This window comes from Cydia pomonella, chromosome 17 (genome assembly GCF_033807575.1).
Source record: "Cydia pomonella isolate Wapato2018A chromosome 17, ilCydPomo1, whole genome shotgun sequence".
Taxonomy (NCBI): domain Eukaryota; kingdom Metazoa; phylum Arthropoda; class Insecta; order Lepidoptera; family Tortricidae; genus Cydia; species Cydia pomonella.
The window spans coordinates 8,868,290-8,895,707 of record NC_084719.1 but is presented as its reverse complement, the minus strand read 5'-3'; the positions used below and the strand labels follow the sequence as shown (position 1 = coordinate 8,895,707).

At 35.4% G+C, this 27,418-nt stretch overlaps 1 protein-coding gene across 1 annotated transcript in view; it reads left to right on the top strand.

Annotated features, from left to right (window-relative positions):
• Nucleotides 1-20,227, top strand: part of LOC133526817 (limbic system-associated membrane protein-like) — a 148,747-nt gene extending 128,520 nt beyond the window's left edge. The window contains exons 5-7 of the mRNA XM_061863611.1: nt 1,244-1,343; nt 8,001-8,158; nt 18,688-20,227. Coding sequence (XP_061719595.1) covers nt 1,244-1,343; nt 8,001-8,158; nt 18,688-18,911 — 482 coding nt within the window. The 3' untranslated portion in view covers nt 18,912-20,227. The remainder of the gene's footprint in view (nt 1-1,243; nt 1,344-8,000; nt 8,159-18,687) is intronic.
• The last annotated feature ends 7,191 nt before the right edge of the window (nt 20,228-27,418 follow it).

The following is a 27,418-nucleotide window of genomic DNA, read 5'->3' as shown; positions in this document are numbered from 1 at the left end:
ATTGCGGACAAAAAATATGTGCTTCTTGGTAAGTTACTAATAGAGCAAGATCCGAAAGCCGCCAGACCTTACTTATTTTCTCATGAATAAAATGTATGGGATAATATAGTGTTAGTATGGACTTTTAATGTCTAGATACTAGCTATATTGACCGGCGGCCATTTGTCCGGTACAAGGTGCTAAAGTTAGGTAAAAATATTACTAACTTTTCTTACGACGGAAATGGTCTGGCAATGTTACCCTGTCGGTCGGATAAGTTTATTACCCTTGAGCCATCATTAGCGAAATTGTAAAAAGTACGATGCAGTGTAAAACGAAACGAAAAACCATTAGTTGAAGGTGAGCTTAATGGCCTAGGACTTAAACCAGGTGATTAGTAGTAAATGAGGCACTGAGGAGAAACATGCAAAAAAGGTAAATTTGTTTTTAAAAACGTTAACGTCTACGTTATTTTAAAATAATAAAATATCTAGAATTTAGAAGCGTTAGCGAAGGTGTTCGTTTTGATTCGGGCAAACTGATTTCCTATGTCGGGATGTTCTCCTCTACAAGTCGCAATTCTCAACCGATTCTTGTGATATTTTGTGAGCAAGTTTAGTAGTTAAATATAATTTTTCTGTCGTTTCGTTTTTTGGAAAATGTTCAGAATGGTGGAAATACTGGTAACTACCGCTGTTCTCACTAAAACAAAACACACTTATATTACCCGCAACCATCTATCATTAGTAAAAAAAAGTGTGCAGCAGGATAAAACTAAAATCCATTAGAAACACCTCGAGGTTAATCGTCTTAAGACTTTTAAATTTATATAATATATAATAGCCAAATTTTATTTCGTGATTTCGGGGTTGGTCCCATAGTAAGACTTACTCAGTATGACCTAAACATTTACGGGTTTGAGTAAATGGCTTTAGTTAATAAACATACTGTATATACGTTAGTCTGCCTTCCGATGATGTTCCCAAAAAATGTAGTCTTGTTTACTGCAGCTATATATTTTTTTTAACTTATTAGTCTTATTACTCAACTTAAAATTTTAAAAGCAAGATATTTTCATTATCGTTAAATGTTTATTACTATAGAAGGTAACTATTATTTAGGTCTTAGGTACCTACTTACCTACTCTTCGCATAATATATCGAAGAAAAGAAATATCTGTCGGGTATCGGGAGTATAAAACGAACATCCATTAGAAGGTGATCTTAATTTTCCCGGACTTTTAAATTGGTGTATTTCGTTGCAGTGTCGAAGGCGGAGATCCTCTCGGGTCCCGAGCTGTTCGTGCGGGCCGGATCCGATATCAACCTCACGTGCATCGCGAGGCATGCGCCCGATCCACCAAGGTAATTTCCCTTATTATTAAAAAAAATAGACCTATTTTAACACAAAAACAAGTATCTTTCACCTAAAAGTGTCCAAAATGTTACAGTCAGTTTTGTGACGATCCATGATAAAAAAATATGTGAAGACAGGGCCAGAGCTGTTTGCACGGGCCCGATATTAAATTGACGTGCATCGTTAGGCCTGCGCCGAATTCATATTCGAATTGTGCCTGATCCGTCGAGGTAAACAAATTATTATTATTTTTTTTTTAATAGCCTATTTGTGTGTCCCACTGCTGGGCAAAGGCCTCCCCTCTAGCTTTCCAATCCTCCCTGTGCTGAGCAAGGTCCCGCCAGTCCCGCTGAAACGCATCCAAGTCGTCCCGCCATCTCTTTCTCGGTCTGCCTCTGCCACGACTATACCGGGGATGCCAGCTAGTGGCTATTTTAGCCCATCTGTCATCATTCATCCGGCAGACATGTCCAGCCCAGTCCCACTTAAGCCTGGCGGTCTTCATCCCAACATCGACGACACGGGTTTTGGAGCGAAGCTCTGTGTTCCTCACCCTGTCTGATCTTCGGATACCCAGGATACTCCGCTCCATTGCTCTTTGACAAACCTTGAGCCGTGATTTTTGCGCCTCAGTTAATGACCAGGTTTGGGCACCATAGGTGAGGATGGGTAAGATGCACATGTCGACGAGCTTGCGCTTTAGTGCAATTGGGAGTTTACCTTTCATGAGTTCCTTCATAGACCAAAAGCTCCGCCAGGCGTTTTCGATCCTTCTATCAATCTCCTTGTCCTGGCGATCTGTGAAGGAGACTATCTGGCCTAACAAATTATAAATAAATAAATATTATAGGACAATTCTAGTAAGCTTGTGCTGTGAGTACAGTCAGCAAAAGTACCTGCCACCCTTGAGAATTTTTCCAGATAGAGATTATTCTCTATACCTAGTTCGCGTTCAAAAGTATCTCTTTCTGATATTTGGTTTGATAATGAATAGGTACTTTATTCAGATATTTGTGAGCACCTTGGCCTCGCTGATATAACTGATGGCAACTGTACTAAAAAAATATAAATATAAACCAAAAAAAGGTGAATTTCTAATCATTTCTGCTCAGAGTAACGAACACTTTTTACTTAAAAAGTGTCGTCAAATTTTCGTATATAAAAGTATATGAAATTAAACAACCTTCTGTCACAAAACTAACCATAAACAGAAAATATCGTTTTCTTTTTATAAATGAAGTAGAGAAAAACGTAACAATAGGTTAGTAAAGATGTCTACTTTTGGTCTAAGAAGCTGTCCTCAATCCTTGGGTCAATATTAATATATCAATACTTTTAGGTAATCATGACTATTAATTTAAAAATAGTTTTAATATACACAATGATTTCTGTATAGATTGTGGTAAAACGTCCATTTTCCCAAAACGGCCACCTATCATAGATTCTAGTCAATTAAACTACACTACGAGTAATGTATAATCTACGACTTCTACGAGATATCAGTCACAAGGACTATTCACGCAGTGTCGAAGGATACTCTCGGGGCCGCTGCTCGTACGTGCCGGCTAGGCATTAACTCGACGTGCATCGCGAGCCAAGTCCCGGGGCTAAGTAATGGTCTGTAGTCCAATCAACGACTATTGGACCAATGGGTTTTTCAAAAATGGAAAATACAGGTTGTTAGATAAATAAATAAATATTTGGGGAGAATATTACACAGATCGATCTAGCCCCAAACTAAGCAAAGCTTGTACTATGTACATACATACTTATATATATAGAAAACACCCATGACTCAGACACAATTATCGCTGTTACCTAATCATACATATTAATGCCCTTACCGGGATTCGAACCCGGTATCACCGGCTTCGTAGGCAGGGTCTCTACCTACCAGGCCAGATCGGTCGTCGATAGTCAATGTATCCCGTGGCCAGTGTCTATAGGCGATTGTAATAACATATAATGTATACTTATTTGCCACTGAATTAGTGAATAGCTACTAGAAAAATGCTTTGTCGACTTGGGAGACTTTTGGCTCTTACCCATTCCACAGAATTTCAATAAAATTATGTTACTTGATGGTATACAGTGTACTAAATAAATTTGTTAACTGTGTTACCTGTATTATCATTACAATTAATATGAGAACCACCCAATACCCAATACTCAATATGCTTAATTGTTGAGTTCACTGACAAAACTACTGAGATCTAAATTTGGGTGCCAAATATTGTACATAGTTGTTAAATTGTTTACTGTATCGAATGTATCTTCTTCTTCCTGCCCTTATGCCACGTTATGTGGGGTCGGCACAACATGTTTTCCTCTATCTTTATTCATCTCAGCACTCACTCCTTTCTTCCTCATATCCTTTTTCACACAATTTATCCATCGATCATGTTATTTAATTAACGGAGCAGTACGAGGTACGAGGAAACTGCCGGATAACTCAATGATATCAGTGTATGTACGAATTGGTCTGTTAGTAACTATTTGTATTTTTCCGACACCTGTGTTTTCTCCTCGTCCATTGGAGTATGGCTTTTTGCCGAGCTGAGTCCACCCATAATTGGAAAAGATGAGGTAGTTCGCTCCATTAACGTCCCCCAAAGAAAAAGCGGGGAAACATGTACGGAATTCACACGTTTTCATGACGTTTGCTTTTAGTCAGCAGTATTGACTTAACTCACGATACGGAAGCAAGAAATAGTAGAGAGATAAAGACAATACTATGTGTTCATATTATATCAAGTTTTCCGGTATAGGGGTATAATTTTTCTGGAAATGAATACCAATTTTATTAAAACATTGATAGTTCCGCCTCTCCAACCTACGGTAAGTGCTATTGAAACACCAGTTTGAATTAGGAATAAATTGCGGTAAATGTTTAATGAGTTTTCCAACGGCTGTTATGCGTTTGAGGAGCAGTTATTATTTTAAATACTACGTCGGTGGCAAACAATCATACGGCCCGTTTGATGGTGAGCAGTCTCCATAGCCTGCAACTCCAGAGGTGCTACATGCCCGTTGCCGACCTTAACAGCCCGCACCCTTGTTGAGCTCTGGCAACCTTACTCACCGGCAGGAACAATGTAAGTAGGGTCTAGTGTTATTTGGCTACGGTTTACTGTAAGGTGGAGGTACATCCCCAGTTTGGGATCTGCTGTAGATCTGGAATGACATCTGCTGTGCTCTACCATACAAAGTGAGATGAGATACACACCCATATCTCCGGGACTACTAATCAACTGGAATGTTTTGATATAATAATATTAAAATTGGCATTATACGAGATACTTTACCCTTTACGCTAGCGGTCACACTGAACCGTGGGAAATGTTAAAATTTGGCGTGGGTGTCATTACCCTTTTTGGTATGACCACCCACTGGGGTCCATTTCTCGAAATATTAGTCTACGAACTGTCAAGTCGTATGAGCTGCCATAGCAACACACTACTAATATTAGCCGAATATGGTTCGAGAAATAGGACCGAGCGACCCTTTGGGCTTTGGAGATTGCGAACATTTCTCTTTACTCTATTATCCTTCCTCAAGCTATTTGCCTTGAGGGAAACAGTATAAATTAGGCTTTGATTACCTATAATTAAATATTATACTTTTCAAGGTCACATTTAAACTGGTTTGTATATATAAGACGAGCGCTCGGTACACCTACTATGGTATTTGTAACTTGTTGTATGTGAGCGGAGTCTCATTAATTATGGTAGGAGTTAAGAAACAAAAGAAAAACAACCCTATTATAGTAATAATTACCCTCGTAAAGCTGTTCTGCCCTAGAATTTATCACGTGGGTGAAAATTCTTTTCGTTGTCTTGTTTTTTGGCCCCAAAAAATATTACATAAATTGAACATTACTTATATTATACATTATAGGTGAGGTTCCTATTTTTGGGCAAATGCTTTGACTTTAATAAAAACTAGGTACAAGTTACGTTAAAATTCAATTTACAATTTCAAATGTCGAAGTCATATACTCATTTACTGAATAAAACCAAAACCAGTTCATAATCATAACAAATTGTTACATTGGAATCGACCTCACGATTTTAACAGTTATTTTATGGTAGCAATAATTATGTTATTAGTTTCAGTGTTTCACTCGAATTAAATTAATAATTTTGGTAGAGGGACACCCCTAATGTGATGACATATATAACTTAGTTACTTGTTGTTACAATATTTTAGAACCATCCCACACTAGGGTCACCCGAGCGTCGGCATCTAATCAACTCCATAGCGCTGACTAGACGCCGCCGCTCAAAAGACGCTAGTCTGGGGTGGCCCGTGACTCGTAACTTTAGGCGAAGGATCAGACGATTGAATCGTTAAAAAATGTAGGTATATTCGTTTCATTTCCATAACATACAATTTGACTTTTATCAACGATACTTACCTGTTCTGTCATAAAATCACAATTAATTTGAAAACTCTATAATTTATTAACATTCAATTTGTCCGTTTAAATTTTAAATCCATTACTCCGTGCGGATGAAAAAAAATATTACGAAGTTTCGCACGCGCGACGCGTTTAATATATTATGTTGACGAACTGCTGCAAAAATCTCAATCGGTTTAATATTAATGTGGTTATATTTATAGACACAATCGCTTGCATCCACACACCAATTTTTTTTAATACCACGTCGGTGGCAAACAACCATACGGCCCGCCTGATGGTAAGCAGTCACCGTAGCCTATGGACGCCTTTAAAACCCTGTATACTCCTTTTTTGAAGAACCCCATACTGAATACCCTCGGGAAAACCTCGGCAGGGAGCTCATTCCACAGCCGGAGCGTCCGCGGAAGGAAATTCCTCTTAAACCAACAGTGCGCGACCATTTTTTTATTAAGTATGTTATAAATATTGAATTCCTTATTTAAAAACACTCAAAAGCGAATCTTACCTACAATATAATCTAGATGGATCGAAGTTTCGCCCTCGTTAGCCTCTGGTTTGAAATTAAAATCGAATCATTACGTTACAATTTAATACCCACCGAGCTACCACGAAAATTCGGGCACAATAATTTTATAAACAGAAACCCTAGGTTGATCGAATTTCATACGTTCCTATATTGTAAATTTAATCGAAATCGCTAAAGCTGTTTTTCAACAATTACAAAAAAATATATATATAATATATATGCAAATGTATCAAAAACATATGATAGATTTTTGCCGCTACTGTATGTCATGTGTAGGTATGTCATGGTTCACATGTGATAAAGCGGACCTTTATCACAATTAACATTATTAGTTATAATTCGTAGTACTTAGTAATATTAAGCACGGCCGAAATTGAAAGTTGCAACGATCCTTCATAACATCCAAAACTAACCCACACTACCGACGCCGCCTAACTTCGAAAACTGTACATCTGGCTTTCCTGCCAAAACTAATTTAGTACCATCTAGGCATCTATATAAATTGAGTTATTACTTACGTGTAATATAGATTAATTATGACTCCACATTCATCTAACAAGTCTCAAAATAGCTTCGAAAATGTAATTAATTTCGTAAAGTCTACTTCAAATTTAAATTAGAGTTTGAGTCTATGTTTGAAGTTATAAGTAATAAGCTTATTAAGAACTTGGTTGTCTTTCATTTTAATTAAGTAAAAATTGAGGATGACTGGTAATAATTTTAGGATCTATTCTTATTATTCTTAAGCACCACTTGCAGGAGTTAACCGGTTAAGCATAGAGTTACCATGGTTACCAATACAATTTGCCACTGGGTCAACGGTTTAACCCGGGGTTGACCAACCCCGGCTGAGTGGGATGTTGCAAGTGGCTTTCAACATAATTATGTTTTTTGGGGTTTATAAGTGCCAAATTATTTTTTAACAAGCAGAAACGTCTGCGAACGATGCTATTAAGCTTAGAATAAATTTAAAAGTGGAAAAATTACCGTCTTGGGTGAGACTTAAACTCACGGCCTCTGGATCAAGTGAGTGTGAGTTCAAGTCTCACCCAAGACAGTAATTTTTCCACTTTTAAATTTATTCCAAGCTTAATAAGTGCCAGTTGCTCATTCCCCACCTGACAGACTGATCACCCAGCGAGCCGTATCGGTTTTACAATGAAACTTCTCATACAATAAAATTTAGCGAATTCTTTAACGGTGACAGACATTATGGTGCAACCGGCCCTAAGTATTTATAGGTATATGCGAAAGGCATTTTTTTAGTTTTAGATTCAGACTACACCATCATTACTGCTGTCAGACTTTCGGGCAGCAACGTTGATTTTGGCATTTGCAGCAGTAATGACGCGTTGCAATACTGAGACAGTCATGTTGCCGACTGTATTACTGCAGGAAATGTCAAAAAGGATTTTTATGGAGAATTTTATATTAAGTTTGACATATCCTGGCTGACCAGTTACGTCAGCTCATTCCGTTCTCAGTACGTCTCTAGCATCTCCTAATGAAGCCTCAGAGAGAGACGAAACTCGTGTCAAGTTTTGTACTTTTGGTGGTATTTTTCACTTATTAACCAGCACGTTATAATATTTTCGCAAATTAGCAAAGCAATATTTTGGTTTTTTAAAAGAGCGCTTTTGAATATATCAATTCTCATATAAACTTTAAACAGTCAGCTTCATAATTCAGTCTACTTATTTACTGCTTTTCTTCCAGCTTCATCTATTGGTACCGCGGCCCACACGTGGTGAATTACGCGCAGCGCGGCGGCATCAGCGTGGAGACGGAACAACGGACTCGCACCAGCAGGCTGCTGATTGCGCGCGCCGCGCCCAGAGATTCCGGGAACTACACATGTGCTCCGAGCAGCTCTGGTTAGTACTTTCATGCCTAACTAGCAAACTTTCTAGCAACCTTCACAAAGGGTATCAGCGTGGAGATGGAACAACGAACAGCCGCCAGCAGGCTGCGGAACGCGCGCGCCGTTCCTAGGGAGTCTGGGAACTACACTTGTGCTCAAGCAGCTCTGGTTAGCACTTTCATGGCTACCTAGCGACTTTCTTCAAGGGCATCAGCGTGGACATAGAACAACGTATGTGCATCAGAAGGCTGCTGATCGCGCGCGCCGCGCCTAGAGACTTTGGGAACTACACTTGCGCTCCTAGCAGCTATGGTTAGTGGCACTTTCATGATTACATACCTAGCAACCGTTCTAGTGACTTTATTTATATATTTATTGCACAAAAGAAAAACAATCTTATAGTACAAAAGGCGGACTTAATGCCACGAGGCATTCTCTACCAGTCAACCGTAAGGCTAAGCAGAGAGATTGTGAGCGGTGCTACAATTACAATAGCAAAACAAATCAAACAAAAATACATATAATAACATTTACATACAAATATAATACACACGTATACTATATATATATATATGTAAATAAATAAAAAGACGAAACATACTTTCATCAAGGGCATCATCCTGGAGACGGAACATCGAACGCGCACCAGCACCTGGGAGGCTAGTCAAGATAACAACCGTTCGCAGAGAAACAAACCGAAACGCTACATTAAACAGACCAACGGACGTATCAATAGACAGACTGAGCTATGCATTTACTAGTGTGACCAACCAACCAACAATGAATCAATCAACCAAAATAATCAACATAACAACTTAATCAAATCATCTAAATAACTAATCATCAAGTAACTAATTGTAGACCTAGAATAAATCACCAAAAAATCAAGTAGACAGATAAATGTATTTTTCAATATGTAACTTACTTTACTCGTACATTTAAAATTTCAGTGAGCAGGGCGATGCAATATGGCAATACAAATGTATCAAATCGCAGTTGGTCGTAGGTTGAAATAGATGATTGTATCGCTGAAAAAGGTCACCGTCTGCGGTGCTTTTAAAACCAATTTTAGTATACGAGGCTTGAGTAACGTGTTGAGCCATTTTTTAAAGCTCAAGGACACCGGCGACTATAACTTGTTTTAAATGAGGTCGACTGAGCTGTAAAGTTGTAAGTTGAGTGTATGCGGGCAAATCCAATTCTTTCACAAACCAGTGGAACGTTTCACTTCGAGTTCTGTAATATTTAAGAATTTTCGAATACCTTTTGTGCTGCCAAAGTTACCGTTGTGTGCAAGAGTGGTATCCGCTTGGCTGTGAGACATTAATTACCTATTTGACAGTAGAAAATTAAAAAAAAAAAAAAATCTTTATTCATTTTAAAAAACCTAACACAGTATAGAGTGTCGATATTATGTTATACTAGATACAGAAAAGCTTATAATTAGATTTGTAATGGTTTCACCAGGGTCCAGCTTTTGTCTCCCGAACTAGGTCAGAGCCTGTGATTCGGGAGTCAGCGATTCCTCCGCTAAAGCTTACACAATAGTGGCAGCAGAAATAAAATCTATTATAACAGAGAAAAAAGTGTACAGTACAGTATACCTACAATAAGTATGAAAAAAAAAACAATATTTCAGGTTTAATATAATGTGACAAAATTTATATCTAAGTACTTTGGTTTACTTTAATACAATTTATATTGAGTACTTATTTATATATTATGTATAAGGGTTTATCAGTCAAAATGTGGCTTGAAATCCTCACAACTGTCATGATTCCACTTTTAGAACCGTTTACTACCTACGGTCGTGGTAATATTTTTGAATGTATTGCTTGCTCGATTATCAATATCAGAACAAGGGGTAAAAAAAAACTGTTTCCAGTGATCACGATCCCAGGCACCTCCTCCCATCTTTCCCTAAATCACCCATCTCTTGCTCGAGTACTGGAAAATTTACATTAAGAGCTAGTTCTAGAATTAATTAGTTTTTATAAGAGTTTGAATACCTATCACTTCAACATTTTAAATTAAATTTTATTTTAACTCCAGCCATTTTGCTATTAGCTATTCTGTGAAAGCCTATCAGTTTTATAATATCGTAAGCTTTTAAATATTTGTAAACTAAAAATTTCGTTGGAATTGAAGTTTTAATTAATTATGTTCGATATTAGTTCCTATTGAAAAGCTTAAGAAACCCTTTATAGATATTGGAGAGTTCAGAGACCTTTTGCTCAAATTAAAAAATCGTTTCAACGTTAACAATAATTCAATTGCCTAAGTAAAACATTTCCTTTCCTCCCTTGTACTTAAAATCATTATTAATAATTGTTAAATACTTCAAACGTAGCTAGACTGTTGTAATAGCAGTTAATAAAGATGAAACGGAATCTTTATCCAGGCGGAATTAAATTATCGTAATAATCGTAAAATTAACCCAGGAATTATAAAAGATTTTCATCAACTTTCTTGAGTATTATTTCAATTGTTTAGCTCCAGTGATGCGAATATTTTAGGTTTTCCAGTATAAAACGTTCTTAAATTACCGATTGTTGTTTTGTTTCTTGAGGTCATAGTGAATTGAATTAATTCTTGATTTTGCCAAAGAAAGGTACTACAACTTTCAAAATGAAACAGTAGACAAAAATGTGAGTTTAAATTTTATAATTTTTCCTTTACTTCAGAAATGAACAAGGAGGTCTATTCAGGTAGTTGTTGAAAGCTGATAGATCATCTCTGTCTATATACAAAAATACTATGTGAATATACCTCACCGTTTACGGTCCGTCCACGACTTCGCAGGGGCGGCAGCGGCGAGCGGCGGCCATAGGTTCCCACCTAAAAAAGGTCGGATCGCTGTGTCTCGCTCTGACCTATAGCTGCCGCAGGCTGTTACACTGGCTTAGAGTTGGGAGAGGTCACGGGTATTTACCCAGTTTACCCACTCGGGTAAATACATGGCAAATACCCAAATGAAAAAAAAAAAAAAATTTATTTCGTAACTTATAAGTAAACTTTTTACATCTGTGCCGATGCCTTTTTTTAAGTAATGAATATACTTGTATTAAGAAGCACCGCTCTCCCGCAATAGTAGCTTACAATTTTGGTGTGTACATTACATATACAGGCCATAAAAATAATATTCTATTAAGTTCTACCGGGTGTTTCCTGTAACACGAGCAAATAATTAAACCATATATTGTACACCTCAAACGACATAACTTTTGATTAACAACTTTTAAAAATTGCGAAATCTTTAGATTTTATCTTTTTCATACAAATTAAATATTATTTTCAATGTACGCTGACATCAGTGTGTTTGACGTTGCTTGTCACGCTTTAAACATAACAAAATTCGCAATACATTGCGTCTTAGAATAAACTTTAAAGTGTAATAAAAATCAAAACACAAGTTATTTTTAAAAGTTGCTGAACAAATGTTGGTGAGTTTGAGGAGTACAGCCTACAGTTTAATTTATTGCTCCTGTTACAGGAAACACCCGGTATAAGATTTAAATTAAATTAGTTAGGTACTCACTAAGTTGTTTACAATTTTGATGGTTCTAAAAGGCATAGCTTACAGAGAGTTATTGCTTCTTATAATTAACCTATAAGTAGATACTCGTATAAATATGCATGTTCGAACGCGTGTGAGTGAGCGACTGTGTTGTTATAGTGGAGATATATACCGAATTGTTGGTAGTAATGATTATGTGTTCTAAATAAGAATGAAACGGTTTGATGAAACCTGCAGTTGTAATTAAGGTATTTATCATATAATTTTCATAAATAATTAAAATTTTAGGAAATATATAGTACTAATACGTTGATAATAAACATTCCAATTTCGATCAGTGGGGGTGTGGTTAGGGAGAGGGGTTGATAGGTATTTTTTGTCATGTTTCTAGAAATCTGTCAGTAATATCGAAAAGTGTATGATGAAACTAAAGAAGACAAAATTTCCTACAAAAAAGTTATATAGGTACATTTTTCTCATAAACTAACTATATTTGACTTATGAGCTTCCCACGTCGTAAATCCTACTACACAATGTTTTTTCTTTCATTGACTTAGCAGTCTTATTTTCATCTTTCTAATGTAATAAAAAAATCTCCGGAGGTTAGAGAATGATTTTACACGATTTTCATAATTGGATTGACACGTAAAAATCGAATTTCACATAGCCAACTTTTCGTTATTGATTTGAATATACATTATACTTAACATTAAAAAAAAACTTATTTAAGCTCACACACCACTTAACTCATCACATTGAGAAGAAAAACTAAAATACCTCCCTATTTACCCGCGGTATATCGGGTATTTACCGGGTAAATCTCTAACCATTATTTAGGACAACATTTATGAGTCGAAAACGATCCTTCACAGTTTAATTATGTCATTGGGGCATATTTGATCATTGACATTGGTATAAGGAAGTCTCTTCTGTAGGGAACAGGCCTATGTTTTCAAAATTAAGGGCGTTTTTCCGAGCCTTGATTATTGCGATTGGTATATCAAGGCCAACCAGCCGATAATTTTCCATTAGGACCAAAACTTTCCTAAAATTTTGGGTGAAGTGGCGGAATAGAAAAGTTGTATTCTCTGCTATCGCAAAGTAATAACCTCGTCGCTGAACAATTTCTTTTTTTAGTATATACTGGTTGTCCTGAGGGCTTGATTCGCCCAAGCTTGGCGAGAAAATGGGAACATACGGCCTGCACTTGGTCGTAATTTGTACCGGATTTCGAGATTTCCGGGTACTGCGAGTCAGCTTTTTTCTGTAACAATTTGAATGCGGAGCGTTAACTTTTTGCGTTAATCTCCCTTCTGGGTTTCCAGCTTTGCATTTATTACCATAGCACAGTAATAACTGTAGGATATTTAAACAAGAATAAAAACCAAACCCTATTGAAGATATATAGGTATGTTTTATCTGTAGGTACACAAAACAATTAATGTTAGCCTAGAAAGTATAATCTAGTTTACGACTACAAATCAAATCAATTTTACTAAGAAATAAAATTGATATCAGGCCTCCACGTAATACAATCCAAATATTATTAAAGTAGACCGCGACCTCATAAATAGTTCTTATAAAGAATGGACGCCTGTACCTTTCAGAAAAGCCGAGTCATTTCTGCCGTAGGCGTGCGTCATATGATTTGGACGGGGTTATAAAAACATCTGAAACGCCAAATAGTGGTAATAAAGTAAAAATGGGAAAGGTCACCTATTCACGGAGGGACAGAGAAAGCTGCTTAATTACTTAACTTATCGGACGACATGGTAACGACGTAATGCCACCCTACGATTACGGAAATTGAATGTTATATTTGAGGAGGAATGGGATGGTGTATCATCTTTTTAAATAGAACACATGGTGTTTCTAAGGAAATAGGTATAAGTAGGTATACCTATACCTATTTCCATTATGAGCAGTAGTAATACTTATGTAAGTATTATAAAAGAATATCAAAATAACGAATAATAATTGGCTTTTGCAATTAGTTATTATAAATGGTTCAGATACTGCTCATAATTGTCATAATAATATACCTATATAATTTACATCTTACAGTGTCCGAAATGTTCCAAGTTACGTAACGAGTAGAATTGAAGAAACATCAATTAGTCTACTCGACAAACTGAAAACGGTGAAGAATAGAGATACTACTCCTAAAAATACGTGTGACACCTTATTAGATTCGTAATGATGTCTAGAAAAATGTGTTAATAAATAAAAAACCGGCCAAGTACGAGTCGGACTCACGCGCCGAGGGTTCCGTACAAACCTGTATGTACCTGTATTATATGATGTAACTAAAAATTTACGGTTTTCGCAATTTATCCTTTATCTGTGCTATAAGACGTTGCTTCGTACCAAATTTCAAGATTCTGAGTTCACGGAAAGTACCCTGTAGGTTTTGATTACCTTGTGAGTGTCGAAAATTTGCGGAAATTTGCGGCATAAACGGCTGTATGTTTTGATTTCGTTGGCTTAGAAGTTTGATTTTTTCACAGCTCCATAGGACAGTAGACTTGAGTATTTGATATAAATTTCAGCTTGATACCTCCACGCGTTCCTGAGAAAAAGGGTCTTGACAGACAGACAGACGGACGGGCGGACGGACAACAAAGTGATCCTATAAGGGTTCCGTTTTTTCCTTTCGAGGTACGGAACCCGGAAAAAGGGGAAAAAAGTAGATATTATTTCCCCAATATCTCAAAAATTATTAATATTCAAGAAGTCAAACTTAATATTATTAAAGAGGAAAATATTACTAGAAAAGTCTTACTTGCAGAACCGTATCTCCATTATTTATATATTAGTATTTTTTATTCAACGCTGACAATAGGAATCCACGCGTGATTTTAGGTATGGGTGCGCGGCTTCAAAAGCAAGTAGGTACATGTCACATTGAATATTTTATATTGAATATTGTATTAATTGTGTAAAAAATTAAATAAACTATGGCGTACACTTTAGAGAATCTATTACCATTAGAAAAATAGATTTTTTTTCAACAAGTAAGGAAATTGTGTATTAACAAAATTTTCTCGGACTACCTTCTTCGTTGTACCTAAAAAAAAAAAAGTGTATAAATAATTATCTTAAGGTATTTTTGCTTCGTTGAGTCCTTCTTATGTACACGCTTAACAAGATCATGTTATAACAGTTTTGAAATAATTAATAGAATGCTTATACATAATTCATAGTTTTATATTTTACAATTTTACCTTGATTTTTAATTTTTTGTTAGTTTTCACCATTATTCTAAAAACTTTAACATATTACTTATTAATTTTATTAAAACTTTTATAACGTGATCTTGTTTAGTATGTATGTAAAAATAATAATATTTTACATTTTGTTTAGATTTAAAAAGTCAGAGAAAAATGTGCTACTTGATAATTGCCTAACTTGTTAAAAAAATAACTTTAAGATAAATTTCTAACAGATTTTCATTTTTTAACATGTGTTATATACACCATAAAATACACCATATTTTTTCAAAATTTTTAACTGTATATTAAATACTTTTTCACGCCGCGCACATATCCCAAAAATACTCTGCAAGTTAAGCCTTTTTGATTGTAAATTTCCTTCTCTTTAATATTATATTAATATTTTATAAATTAATACTTTTTGAGATATGGCGAAAAAGGAAATGTCTTATTTTTTCCGCCCTTTTTTTGTCTACAACTTTTGAAATTGTTTGTGTGCTAATAAACGCTTTGAATACATTTTCTTATACATTATTCCAAATCCAATGAGGTATCACACGTAATTTTAGGAGTAGTATCTCTATATTTCACCATTTTGAACTAGTCGAGTAGACTAAATGTGGAAAAGACCATCTACAAGCTTTTTCTTCTTTACGATCTCGAATTTGTCATTCTTACTGTTTTTCCTACATTGATCTAGTAATGTCTAACTTGGCCCTTTACAATTTTAGCAAATTTTGTTTATGGTTTGTGTTTGTTATGTTATAAAAAGACTATCGAGCCAAGGCTGGGTTGTGTACTTGTTAAAAAAACCTATTTATAGGAAACTGCCTGTACTGCGTAACATTTTAAATATATACTAAATTTATTTTCAGAGGAAATAATCACAAAATGTTGTCAACATAAAGCTTAAGCCGGTCAAGTGAAATTAAGCCAATAAAAGCAAAGGCAAATCCACCGCGCGTGGGTGTTCTAATAAAAATACAAAAGAATATGAATTCTACGAAACGGTGGCAATGAGTTTTCCCTAAAAGTGGATTAAGGCTGCAAGCACACGGACGTAGAAGAGCTTAAGCGTAACGTTTAACCAGTGACGGAATAAAAACAAGTTCAAGTAGTTAGTCTCAATCGTGACAGCAATGCGGAAGCAACAACAACGCAGTTAATTACAACAACTATTAGTAACACTGCTTATAACGATTTAACCATTTCTATGCTATGCAATATTTCATTCAAGTTTTAATGTTACAAACATTTTCGCATTTAGTATTACCCCCTTTGCCGCTAATGCTTAGGCCTCGGAAAAAGTTGTTGTTGTGTTTTTGTGACCCTCGAGTGATTACTGTCACTGCTTTTTGTCTTTACATATTTCGTGAAAAACACCGGCCGTGTTTCATTTGTTGATAAAAGAGTGGTCGCTATTTCAGCTGTAAGATATTTTTCTTTGAGCCCTTCACTAATCTCTGTCCATAATTGTGGGAAAACCATTTATCTTTTTCGCGCCCCGCTGGAGTCCCTTCCTAGTCCCTAAATGTTTGAATTAACTATTTGTTATACTTCTGTAAATCACACATGTAAAGCTTAAAAAGATGTCGCATCATAATTTTTTGTGTTTTTGTTTATGAGCAGTTTCTATTTTTAAGTGCGTTTCTCAATGTGTTTTGTGTCGTATAATTAGGGTAGTTTATTGACAAGGAAATAACATAGAGATGTTTCCCAGACAATCCTGATGATTTACACTGAAAAAAATAGATAGCCGAACTGGTTTTGTAACTTTACTAAATAACTAAACTACGGTTATAAGAAAATAAACTTTGCATAAATTTACAAACTTATTTTGTAGTGTATACCCAGTACCTGAACACTGATAGCCAAACACGGTTTTGAAACATATAACACATAGTTCGCAAGTCCCAATTTTTGTGTAAACAGTAACCAAAATTTTGTTACAGTTATGCAAACATTTCTTTCAGTGTATTCTTAATTAGATTCCAGTTCCAGTTAGATTTAGTTCCAAAACGTTGGTTTACAAAGCATGCTCATACTTAGGAACATTTGTATAAGTAAGTCCGTCTGTGGCATTATGTTTTTAATAAATATTAAAAAAAAAAAATTACTAAATTTATATCATCCTGCTGACAATGGTTGAACCAAAATCTGCCAATGATGATTGTCTCAGATCAAAAAGTTAAGGATGACTGCTAAAACTGGTTCCAGTCTGGGCTGAAGCTTCCGACACTTAGGTTTCTATAGAGTGAGTCGTCCGTTAATGGCACGAGATTTAGTAGCTGCGGTCACTGAACTTTTCGTTTAATAATCACCTTGTAAATACATGTCTGTAAAGTAAATCGTTATTTTAATTCGCAACGTTTTATTTTACCGAAACTAGCAAAACATACCGCGGAACCGATGGTTTTCCACGCGACCGATTTTATTGTATTACTTGAGCCGTAAGTTCGGGTTTCCTTGATCAGTTCTCTTTTGTTGATCACTGGAAACATCGGTATTATTACGAGACCCTGCGACCTCAAAAGATTCATGATAATGGAGGTTTTTGCGTTATTAATCCTTTTTGTGTAAGTCATCCTTACTAGGTATTAAAGGATAATGGAAAACCGCCATTTTGGTAATTAAATATATCTAGACAATTTTGGTATTAGCAGTTCGATTTGTTACTAAACGGATTTTTTGAAATATCGAAACGGGTAAGTTAGACTGCCCTTCACAATGGGGTCTGACATTGATGATTAGAGTATATACTGTATACATTAGCTAGTTGCTCCTTGCGTTTAGTGTCAAATGTATGAACTCGTCCGTGTAAACGAGCCCCAAATGGAAGGCCAGTCATGCTTATCCCGCAGCCACCTTTGACCTTAATCGTATTTAAATAATGTTTAGTTCGGATCTTAATAAAAGATTCCTTTTACTTTTTGTAAATTCTGTTATAATGACTAATGAAAAGACACACGTCGGCATAAACTTCACTTGATAGTTGATAGAAAGTCAAATAGAATAAATGAAAATCGGCCTGTGTTCGGTCTTTTTAAATATTAACTCAATTAATACTATGACTGGTTGGTTGGCCAGACATCTTACAGTATTTTTAAACAACTTTGTATTTAAAAAAATATTATAGGACAATTTAACACAGATCGATCTAGTCCTATAGGTAAGCTCAATTAAGGCTAGGAATTGCTAAAGGCTTTGAATTTGGATTTTCATTAGTTAAACTAAAATTGGTGTCGAGCGCATTCAAAAAATAATGAATCCGGTAACGCTCAAATATCACGTAGGCCTTACCAAACCTACGCAATGCATTATAGTTAGCTTTAGTGTTATTGAAAAATAGTGATAGTTGATAATTAAGATTTTATCTCCTTACTTTTGACATACTGGTTATGACGGAATTATCATCATTATCGTTGCCTTATCCCATTTACTTGGGGTCGGCAGTATCGGCACATTTAACACTTGCGACATTTTTGGCGGTCTTTTGTCATATCCGGGATCAAGCCTTGCGTCAGTAGAGTAGGTCTTTTTTGATGATCGAAGCCCAGTTTGTCAACGGTCGGCCTCTTCCCCTTGTGACCCCAGCACCTTCGGTGGTTACACTCTTTGTAAGGTCATTGCTACAACGTTGAACGTGTCCCAATAATCGCAATCTGCTTTCGCGCATTTTGTTATGAATATCTAGAAAAAAATCCATCTAAGAATATTTCTACGATTTTTTACTCCTGCCACAAGACACTAGTCACTAGTCTTCAAACACATACATTATATTATTTCTTTTTAAATCGAGTTTTTTGCCAACAGATTCAGCTTCAGTGGTGGTCCACGTGGTGAGCGGCGAGCGTCCAGCGGCCATGCAAAGTCACGCCTCAAAACTTCTGCCACACTATCCCATCTTTCTCCTATTATTCGCATTTAACACAAACATCTTTGACGTCAAAGCACTACGTGATAACTTAAAAACATTTCTCATATTCTTAAAAGTAGTTTTCGTATACAATTTCCCTAGAAAATGCGTTGTAAGATGACCAGCTATCTAAAACCGTTCTGCTTTTTAAAATCCTAGGAATTACGAGAAACTGATATTAAAGAAACGAATTACTGTAAGTATCAAGTAGGTTTCAGTAGATTACTTATAGTATTGTTACTATGTACAGCGGAATCCTTCATAAAATCTAATAAGAGAAAAGTGGTTAAATTCGTAGGTTATATTTCGTAATTATGAAGACACAAAAATGGATAACTAGGTATGTTACTTGCTCCTATACCCTAATGCGCAAGGTCGTCTCAAGTCTAGTGAACTTAGATTTATTTTCGATTGCAAAGAAGCAAAATGGCTTTCTTTTCTAATTGTAATTTATGAGAACCCATACCTGTTTACAATATTATGTTACCAATACCAATGTTAGTAGGCATGAGTGAAAATGTATTGTTTTTGTTTACCCATCCTTAGAATAATGACTACATTTTAGACCTAAGTATGCTCCTAAATCATAAATTACAAAAACATTCTGGTGTCTGCTAGGAGTTATATTGTACAGCTGAAAATTACCACGGAATCAGCATTATTTTCAACGACGTGCGCTGTTATCGGTTTTATTTGGCGACGTAAAAAGAATGAATAAAATGATGTGTTTATCAGTCACATTATTGTATCAAATCAATTGATTTCGCTTCATTTAACTCGCATACAGGTGTTTTCATTTGTATTGGAGTTATATAAAAGCTGTCCAGGAATTCTTTCTCTTATTTTATTTCTTGACATAGTCTGTCACTCAGTATCTTCATAGATAATATTGTATAATTGATTAAACGAGTACAATAAAAATATTCAGAAATGTAATGGAATAAAATCACAAAAAAATCATTTGGATTTATTTAAGATGGAATAATTCCTCACCTCACTGTCATATTATATTTCGTCATGGTTGATTCATAACTTTTACAATTTATTTGCTCAAAGGAAAAAGTTTTCATAAATCTCATTTAATTATCTACGAAGTATCTAAACACTGTAAGATTCAAACAATGGCCGAAGGAGAATAAATGATTCTACATTATTCTGAATTAGTCTGAAATTTCCCTACGCTTCTTCCTTAAACACTCAAATTGTAAGGAATGTATGATAAATATAACTTGTAAATAAAATAAATTACTTTTTTGAGTTGTTTCTCATAACATAAATCTAGATCAGTGTTAATGAAATTGTTTTCAAATACGTAATTAATGTTTACAAACGGAATGATTGTTCATGAATCTGTATTAAGTGTAATAAAATTCTTTATGTATTGGTTAAGTGCCGTTGTAAATATTTTGTAAATAAAACAGTTTTATGTGTCATAAAGATTTTTATAAGGCGCATGGCAGCCGTCACGTGTCCATAAATTCCCATAAAATGATATTGAAAGCAGAAAATGTTCTGTATGTAGGTTTATGTCTTACATGGATAATATTTTCTGTCTTCATATTTGTGTAATACTTATTCGTTGGTATTGTCACTTCACTTGCAACCGTGTTGTCTCGCACATAATAACACCCTAACATATCTGGTACTTTTTATAGCACTACTAATACGTTTGGTTCAGATATTTCTGCGCGCTCCGCTGTGAAAATATTTTACACATTATTATTTACAAATACTCAATTTAAAAGTTTGACATTTTTCACTTCCGATGGGATTCGGTTTTCGGAGTTTCCATTCACATGAAAAATATAAAAAAAAAAACAAATATGATTGTGACTGTACAAATATTCATGACTACTAGAATAACATTTATTATAACGGCAAAATTAAAAAATACAGCATTATGTCGTGTCTGTTATTCAAGTAACACAGGTTCCATTGGGCTCTCAGCGTTTTAATTTAGGTATGTTCAATCCTGAATCGTTTGAAAACGAATTTACCGTAAAAAGCCCTACTTTTCTACAAATTAAGGATCGTACCTGAATCCCAACTTTGTCGATTGAAAGATTGTTGCCATCTAATTATGTGCCTTTGATGTAAAAATTGTGAAAGGTCAATTTTCCCGCTCGCGAATGTCACAAATTAGCCTTTAATTAAAATTATGCCAAAAATTTTCGCCATTATTTAGCTCGTCCTTTGTGATTGCGCTTTTGTTCGGGGCCCTTATTGCATTAGGCGAGGCCATGAATATAATTATAATTACAACATAATCATTTCCAACCAGGATGCGTGTGTATGTCGACGAATAACGAGTTTAGCCGCAAGGGATCTCGCGCCAAGGACGTTGTTAGGAAAATGTCGCATTAAAATTAAATACCGACGCGTGGCGTTTTTAGAGACAGAGTGATTTGGATCCAGAGAAGCCGCAAATCACATTTACCACTCAAATAAATGAAAAAAGTACTTTTTTTCAAGCTTCGTTCCTCTTTAAGCCTTAACGAAGTAGTTTCTTTGCCCTGTGGTACGCATCGTCTCTCGCTTTCACAGTTGAACAATACGTAAGGTCTAACAACGGATCCGTATAGACATCGATACCTACCTATTTATAATGTGGTACATTATTTAATAGGTTTTCATAGACATAAAGGCAGGTTTGTACACGGGATACTGCCCCTAAGACTTCAAACGCAACTGTCACTGTCGCACTAATTTGGAAGAGTGATATAGAGAGCGTGGAGCGTTAACGATTGGCATGTTGACTACGCGGCCAAGGGCGCAAGACAAAACGATAATAAAATATCAGCAAAAGCCAACCCCAAAAGTGAAAATGTATCATGATGAAAAATTGTCACTTATTTAGTACCTCAGGGGTAGCAGCCAATTTGATGATCGAATATCGAGAAATGCCAATCGAATAGTGAAAATGTATTTGGATGACAGATACAGTGAAAAGTATTACCCCTGCGACACACTCGTCGAGTGGCATGGAAAGTAGGCAGAGACTAAGTGGGAATGTTACATGTCATGCCGCAGGTCATGCTCCTCGTCATGCCCCGCTCCCTAATTTGTCGGTTTTTTGTCACGGGTCAAAGAACCGCTATACTAAAAATGCAAGCTGCCACCGTTTCTACGGCCATTGCTTTGAGCGGAGCGTCGCGATTAAATAAATGCACGAATATTATAGCAGTGTGTGGCCAGAGAGAGCAACATCGCGGCAGCGCGAGGACCAAAGCGAGAAGCAACATGAGAGCGCCCTGTAATTTGCAATAAGTTTTGTGCCGTTATATATTATAGTGGAAATTAATCACATTACAAATTGAAGGTAATCGATCTACAGATAACACTAAGCTACAGCTATCATCGTTTTTGCTACGGAACTCCGAAAATCCCCTTCTCGCTAGTCGGCTAAAATTAAGACAATCGATTGCAAAGTCGTACAAATTGCAGCAACATAAAGACAAGTCATCGGCTGCAGTGAGGCAGTCCTGTAATCTAAGCAATTGTAAACCACGCACCACAGCACAAATCATTGTTAACGTCGTTTGCGTAATATAACGCCACATCAACAATAATGGCATTTCGCGGACGCATTGCGGTGTGGCTTTCGGATTAGGGAAACATTTTCCTTAAATACAGTATTTTCGTGTTTCGTCAGTTTTGAAACACATCAGTTACGTCAAAATATTTAATTCGTCATATTTATAAGGTAAGGTAAGGTAAGGTAGGGTAAGGTAAGGCAAACTGCTATTTTTTTTTTATGTTTAATATGAACTTGCAGTTTTGTCTATGGTATAAGCGAACATGAATATAAAATTTGAATTCATTCATTTTTAAAGTATAAGAACCGGGTAGCCACCAACCGGTGCAGCCCAAGTATGTCCACATTAAGCTATCCGATATATCTGAAACAATATATCTGTATTCAAAGCACCGATCTAGAATGACATGAAAGATATAATATCTAAAAGGGAAGCCACTTATAGGTATGAACATTTATTAGTGCGAAAGAGGTACCGAGACTACAAATGAAAAAACGTATACATTTTTGAGGTTCATAGCGGCTGCTTGAAAGTACTAAAACGTAAAGTTAGCGAACTGGAATTCAAAGTGATTATATCTTGAAATATTGCTACAAAAGCAAATAATTTATGCAATTCTGTTAACAATTTTAAAATCATTTATTTACATAATAGATAATACTCGTATCTGGGAGACCGAGCTTTGCTCGGAACATATATAAAACTCAAAAATGCTCGTTTTCCCAGAGATAAAATATAGCAAAATCGTCTTTTCGCCTCGGAAAACCGCCACACAGCAAATTTCATCGAAATCTTTAAAGCCGTTTCCGAGATTCCCAAAATATACAGATATATACAAGAATTTCTCGTTTAAAGGTATAAGATAATATACAGAGGTACTACAGTAACTATATAAATACTAAACGAAATTAATAACTACCTTAAATCTAAAATAGTACCAAGGATGCTGGCGGCATTTCCTCGTTGTATCGTAATGCTGCTACGTTGTGCATGGAAGCCGACAGCTCTTCGGTCACCAGTTAGGTTAAGCCGACATTTCGCGACAAGCATACTCGTACATTGGTGATATGTGATTCAAACACCTGTTTTCCAATAAACTTCTACTCGTATTGTCCAACAATTCTCAACCATTGCCAACGTCACCATAAATTCGGACGTAACGTTTGACGTTAATTCACGACTTGACGTCCCAAGGGCGCAGTTAGGTGTTGAATGTTAATGTGCGTGACGCGTTCTGCGTGCCAACGACGGGATCAAAGTAAGGAAACTGGTCTAATGAAATTACGGCAAGGGTTAACCGATACCGGACTTTTAGGAACGCGGAAGCTTGAAACGTGTTAAGACTTGGATTTTGGTGTTTGTACCTTAACATTATTTGAAGCATAGGTAAAAGGTTGTTATTTTTTGTACTAAGTAGGTAGCAATCGAATCCTGCTTAAATCAAGACGTCGAAACGATTTGTTAGGTAGGTATTTTAAAAAAAATTCAGGGTATTTTCTTAATTTTAATAATCGTTGTGAAAAATTTAATTCATGTAAGGTGGTTACCAATTCTACATATACAGTTTATAGTCAATTTTTGATGTAAAGGGATACAGCATCAGAATGGCCATGCTTCATCCCGCTCGGGAACGAATTACATAAGTATTTGGTAAGTATTCTGATTCTGTGTCTGCGGTAGAAATTTAAACGAAAATTTATTGAATTTTAGCCGAAGAAAAGCTTAAATCGAACACGGAACATGTCCTCGGATCGGACTGTAGATACGGTTGAATTCACAAACATATTTACAAATCGAAGTTCCCTCCAAATATTAGCGTTGACTAGAAAAGATCTTTGTGAACTCGAGCCTATATTATTCTTGGGTTAAAGTTAAAGTTAATATGTACCGATTTTCTTTTATGGTATCCTTTAATTTTCAATTCTTTAAATAGGTAATCCGATTTAGGCCCTTTGATATAAATTTAGCCATTAATTCTAGTTTTCATTTACAAAAGTAAAAGCTTTTCTAAGATTTTCCTGACTAATATTACTAAAATGAAATTTGAGCTAATTTTAAGGCTTCGACTGTTTTAATATCATAGACAATTCTGTATAAATAGCTAGAGAACTTATAAAAGATCCTTTCAAATAAATTAAAAGGTAAGAAAAGTGATAATAGTACCTAACAAGCAATGTGAAGCAATGGAGGCGTTATGTTATAAGTGTGTTACGTTGGTCTTTATAGCCGAGGCGTGAGCTGGAAGCGAGCGCGCAATAAAAAAGCCGATGTGTGTAATGATCAAATTACACGTGTTTCATACGCCGTTTTTCAACATACTTGCGAGAAAAAAATATATATTATATATTAATCTTAAATTTTTATAACAGTAAGTTAGTGTACTATTTAAAAAAAGTGGCAACATACATTACCGCACTAGTTCGATGATTATAAAATTACCGCACAAGATCGTTAATTGAAATGAAAAAGCTATCTAGGATTATGAGCCTAAACGCGGTTTAATAAGTTCCACATTATGAGCACACTTGAAAAAAAATTTGCAAAGTTGGTAATGCTGTCGACACTTACTAATTAAATCCAGCGCGGCAAATTTCAGTATTTCTACAAGTCTGCGGGGACCGGATTAGTCCCAATCACTACAGAATCCTGCTTTATGTATTTCAACAAAAACATTAAACTTTTTTGCTTACGAAATCACGAACTTCCAAGTTAAGAATGCTGAAAAAAGGAGGCAAGATTTAAATTTATTTACTTCTTGCATCTACGAAGTATACGAAGTAAAAGGTTTAAGACCTTTATCCCTGTAACGGGCAAGACTAAAATAATCCTCAATTCAAACCTCATAGCCTCGTCCTGAAAATTCTGTACAAGAAAAAAAAAAGATGGTGTTATATGGTCTTTTTTGAGACCTTTGCCCTATAAAGGGCTTAATGTTCGGCGAGAAAATAATACTTTAAAGTCCATTTTTTATGTTGTTTACAGGAAAGACGCGGAACCTTAACTTATACAAAAAATACTCATTTCAACCCTGTATACATCAGGCAATGTTCTAATTTCATCATTGAACAGTAACCTAAAGGGCTATTCCCAAGTGATTCGGCCAAATTCCTTTCATGGATTACTATCAGTTTGGATTAGGGTCGAACTTTTGCCTAGTAGGCACTAGTAGGTAAGTTATAAATAGGTCTGTAATGGTACCTTTGAGATTTGCCAAATTTAAATGGTAAGTGGGCACACTGGACTTATTGATGACTGTAAAAATGTATCCACATGCCAGTTTTGTGGAGTAACTGTGGAGCAACACTATCCAACAGTAAGTAACTAGGTAAGTTACCTAATGTTACCATCGGCCCGATTCAAGCTTCGATAAGATACGTCAAAAAATTCCTTAAGATACGTTGTGCATTGGATATGTCAGTGTCAAAAGTGATGGTTTTGTTTGAAGAAACGACACTGTTATATCTAATCCATATCGTATCTTTAGCAAATGTTAGACGTACCTATCTTAAAGTTCGAATCGAAAAAGTTTATTACCTATTTTAAGAAAGAAAACATTATAAAATCTTTGTATATTCCATTAAAATCCAAGAACACAAAATGAATACTCTGAAAAACTTTAAGTTTCAACGCAAAACTTTACATCATTACGAAAAGTTCTGACACTTAATTAAATTTCAGAAATTGAAATACTAAAAGCTTCTGCAAAAGTGTAAAATCCCAAGCTTAGAGCTTGTAGCGTTTCGAAAAACCAATTGTTTAAGCAGCATTTTTAACGAAAAATAGCTACTGTCGCGCCCGAGCCATAGATTATTTAATTATAGTACAACAGAAACGTCACTGACAAAAATATGCTATCGAAATAGTATAAATGAACTATGTACATTCTGTGTACCTTCGTTAAATGACTTACAGTTAAGTAAGTACATACAGATTTAGCATTTTAGAATGGAACAGATCAGGAGGCAAATTGTGTCCTACACTTCGATGTAAATTATATATATAGGAATTTATAACAGTATTATAAAAAAATATGCACGGTAAATTATCTCCGTGTTAGATGACGCCTTAACATCTAGTTTAGTTGACCCCGTCTATTCCTTATTTAATAATAATAATTAAAAGTAGTAAAAAAATGGTTTAGCAATTAACTTGCAAAAAACAAAAATCACGACAAATGTTAAAGATGAAAATATTTTCTTATTTAGACAGTGAAAGGAGCGAAAAAGTCCAATCATTCATTTATCTCGGCAAACAGATTCCATTAAATCAAACAAATAATTTGGACGAAATATAACGGAGGGTTCAACAAGTTCTGGAGTATGAAAGAAACCTTAATAAGTAATATACCACTAAACCTAAAGAAAAAGTAATAGTTTACATACAAGACTAAAGAAAAATGTCAGAGAGCCATAAAAAGAAATATATTAAACATAAATTTAATCGAGAAAATTAGACATGACCTTTTACGACATTAAACAAAATGCATTGAAGCTCTAGAATACACATTAAGATCAAAATGGAATTGGGCCAGTCACGTGGTAAGAATGCACGAAGAGAAATGGACTAAGATCGTCACGCTGTGGACTAGACCAAAAAGAACCAGAAGATACGGCAAACGAAACGCTCGTTGGGCAGACGACATAAATAAGGCAGGAAGTAGCTCAAGACAGAGCGCAATGGCATGATTTAGAGAGGGGTCTAAACCTTCATAGTTTAAAATGGAGTAAATTAAGTATTTTATGTTATTTAATTTGTTTAAAACTATAACTTTTTTCATGTACCTATATACCTGTATAGCTTAAGTTGGTTATGGAATAAAAAGGCTTTTTATTTTATTTATTTAATAATAATTAGATGCCAAGTAACTCGTTCCTCCGATATAAGTGCTTAGTTAATTTTTAGCAAAAATAATACTAATTTGTCTGCCAGCCATTCCAGCTAGAAACGGCCTTCCATTGTATTTCCAATTGATACAGTTTTTCTTTGAGTGGCATATCTACTTTATAATATGTAATCTATGTCCATCGTTTCGAGCTCGGCGGATATGTAAAGATTACTGAGCACTGAAACAATAGGATTAAACACGATAAAA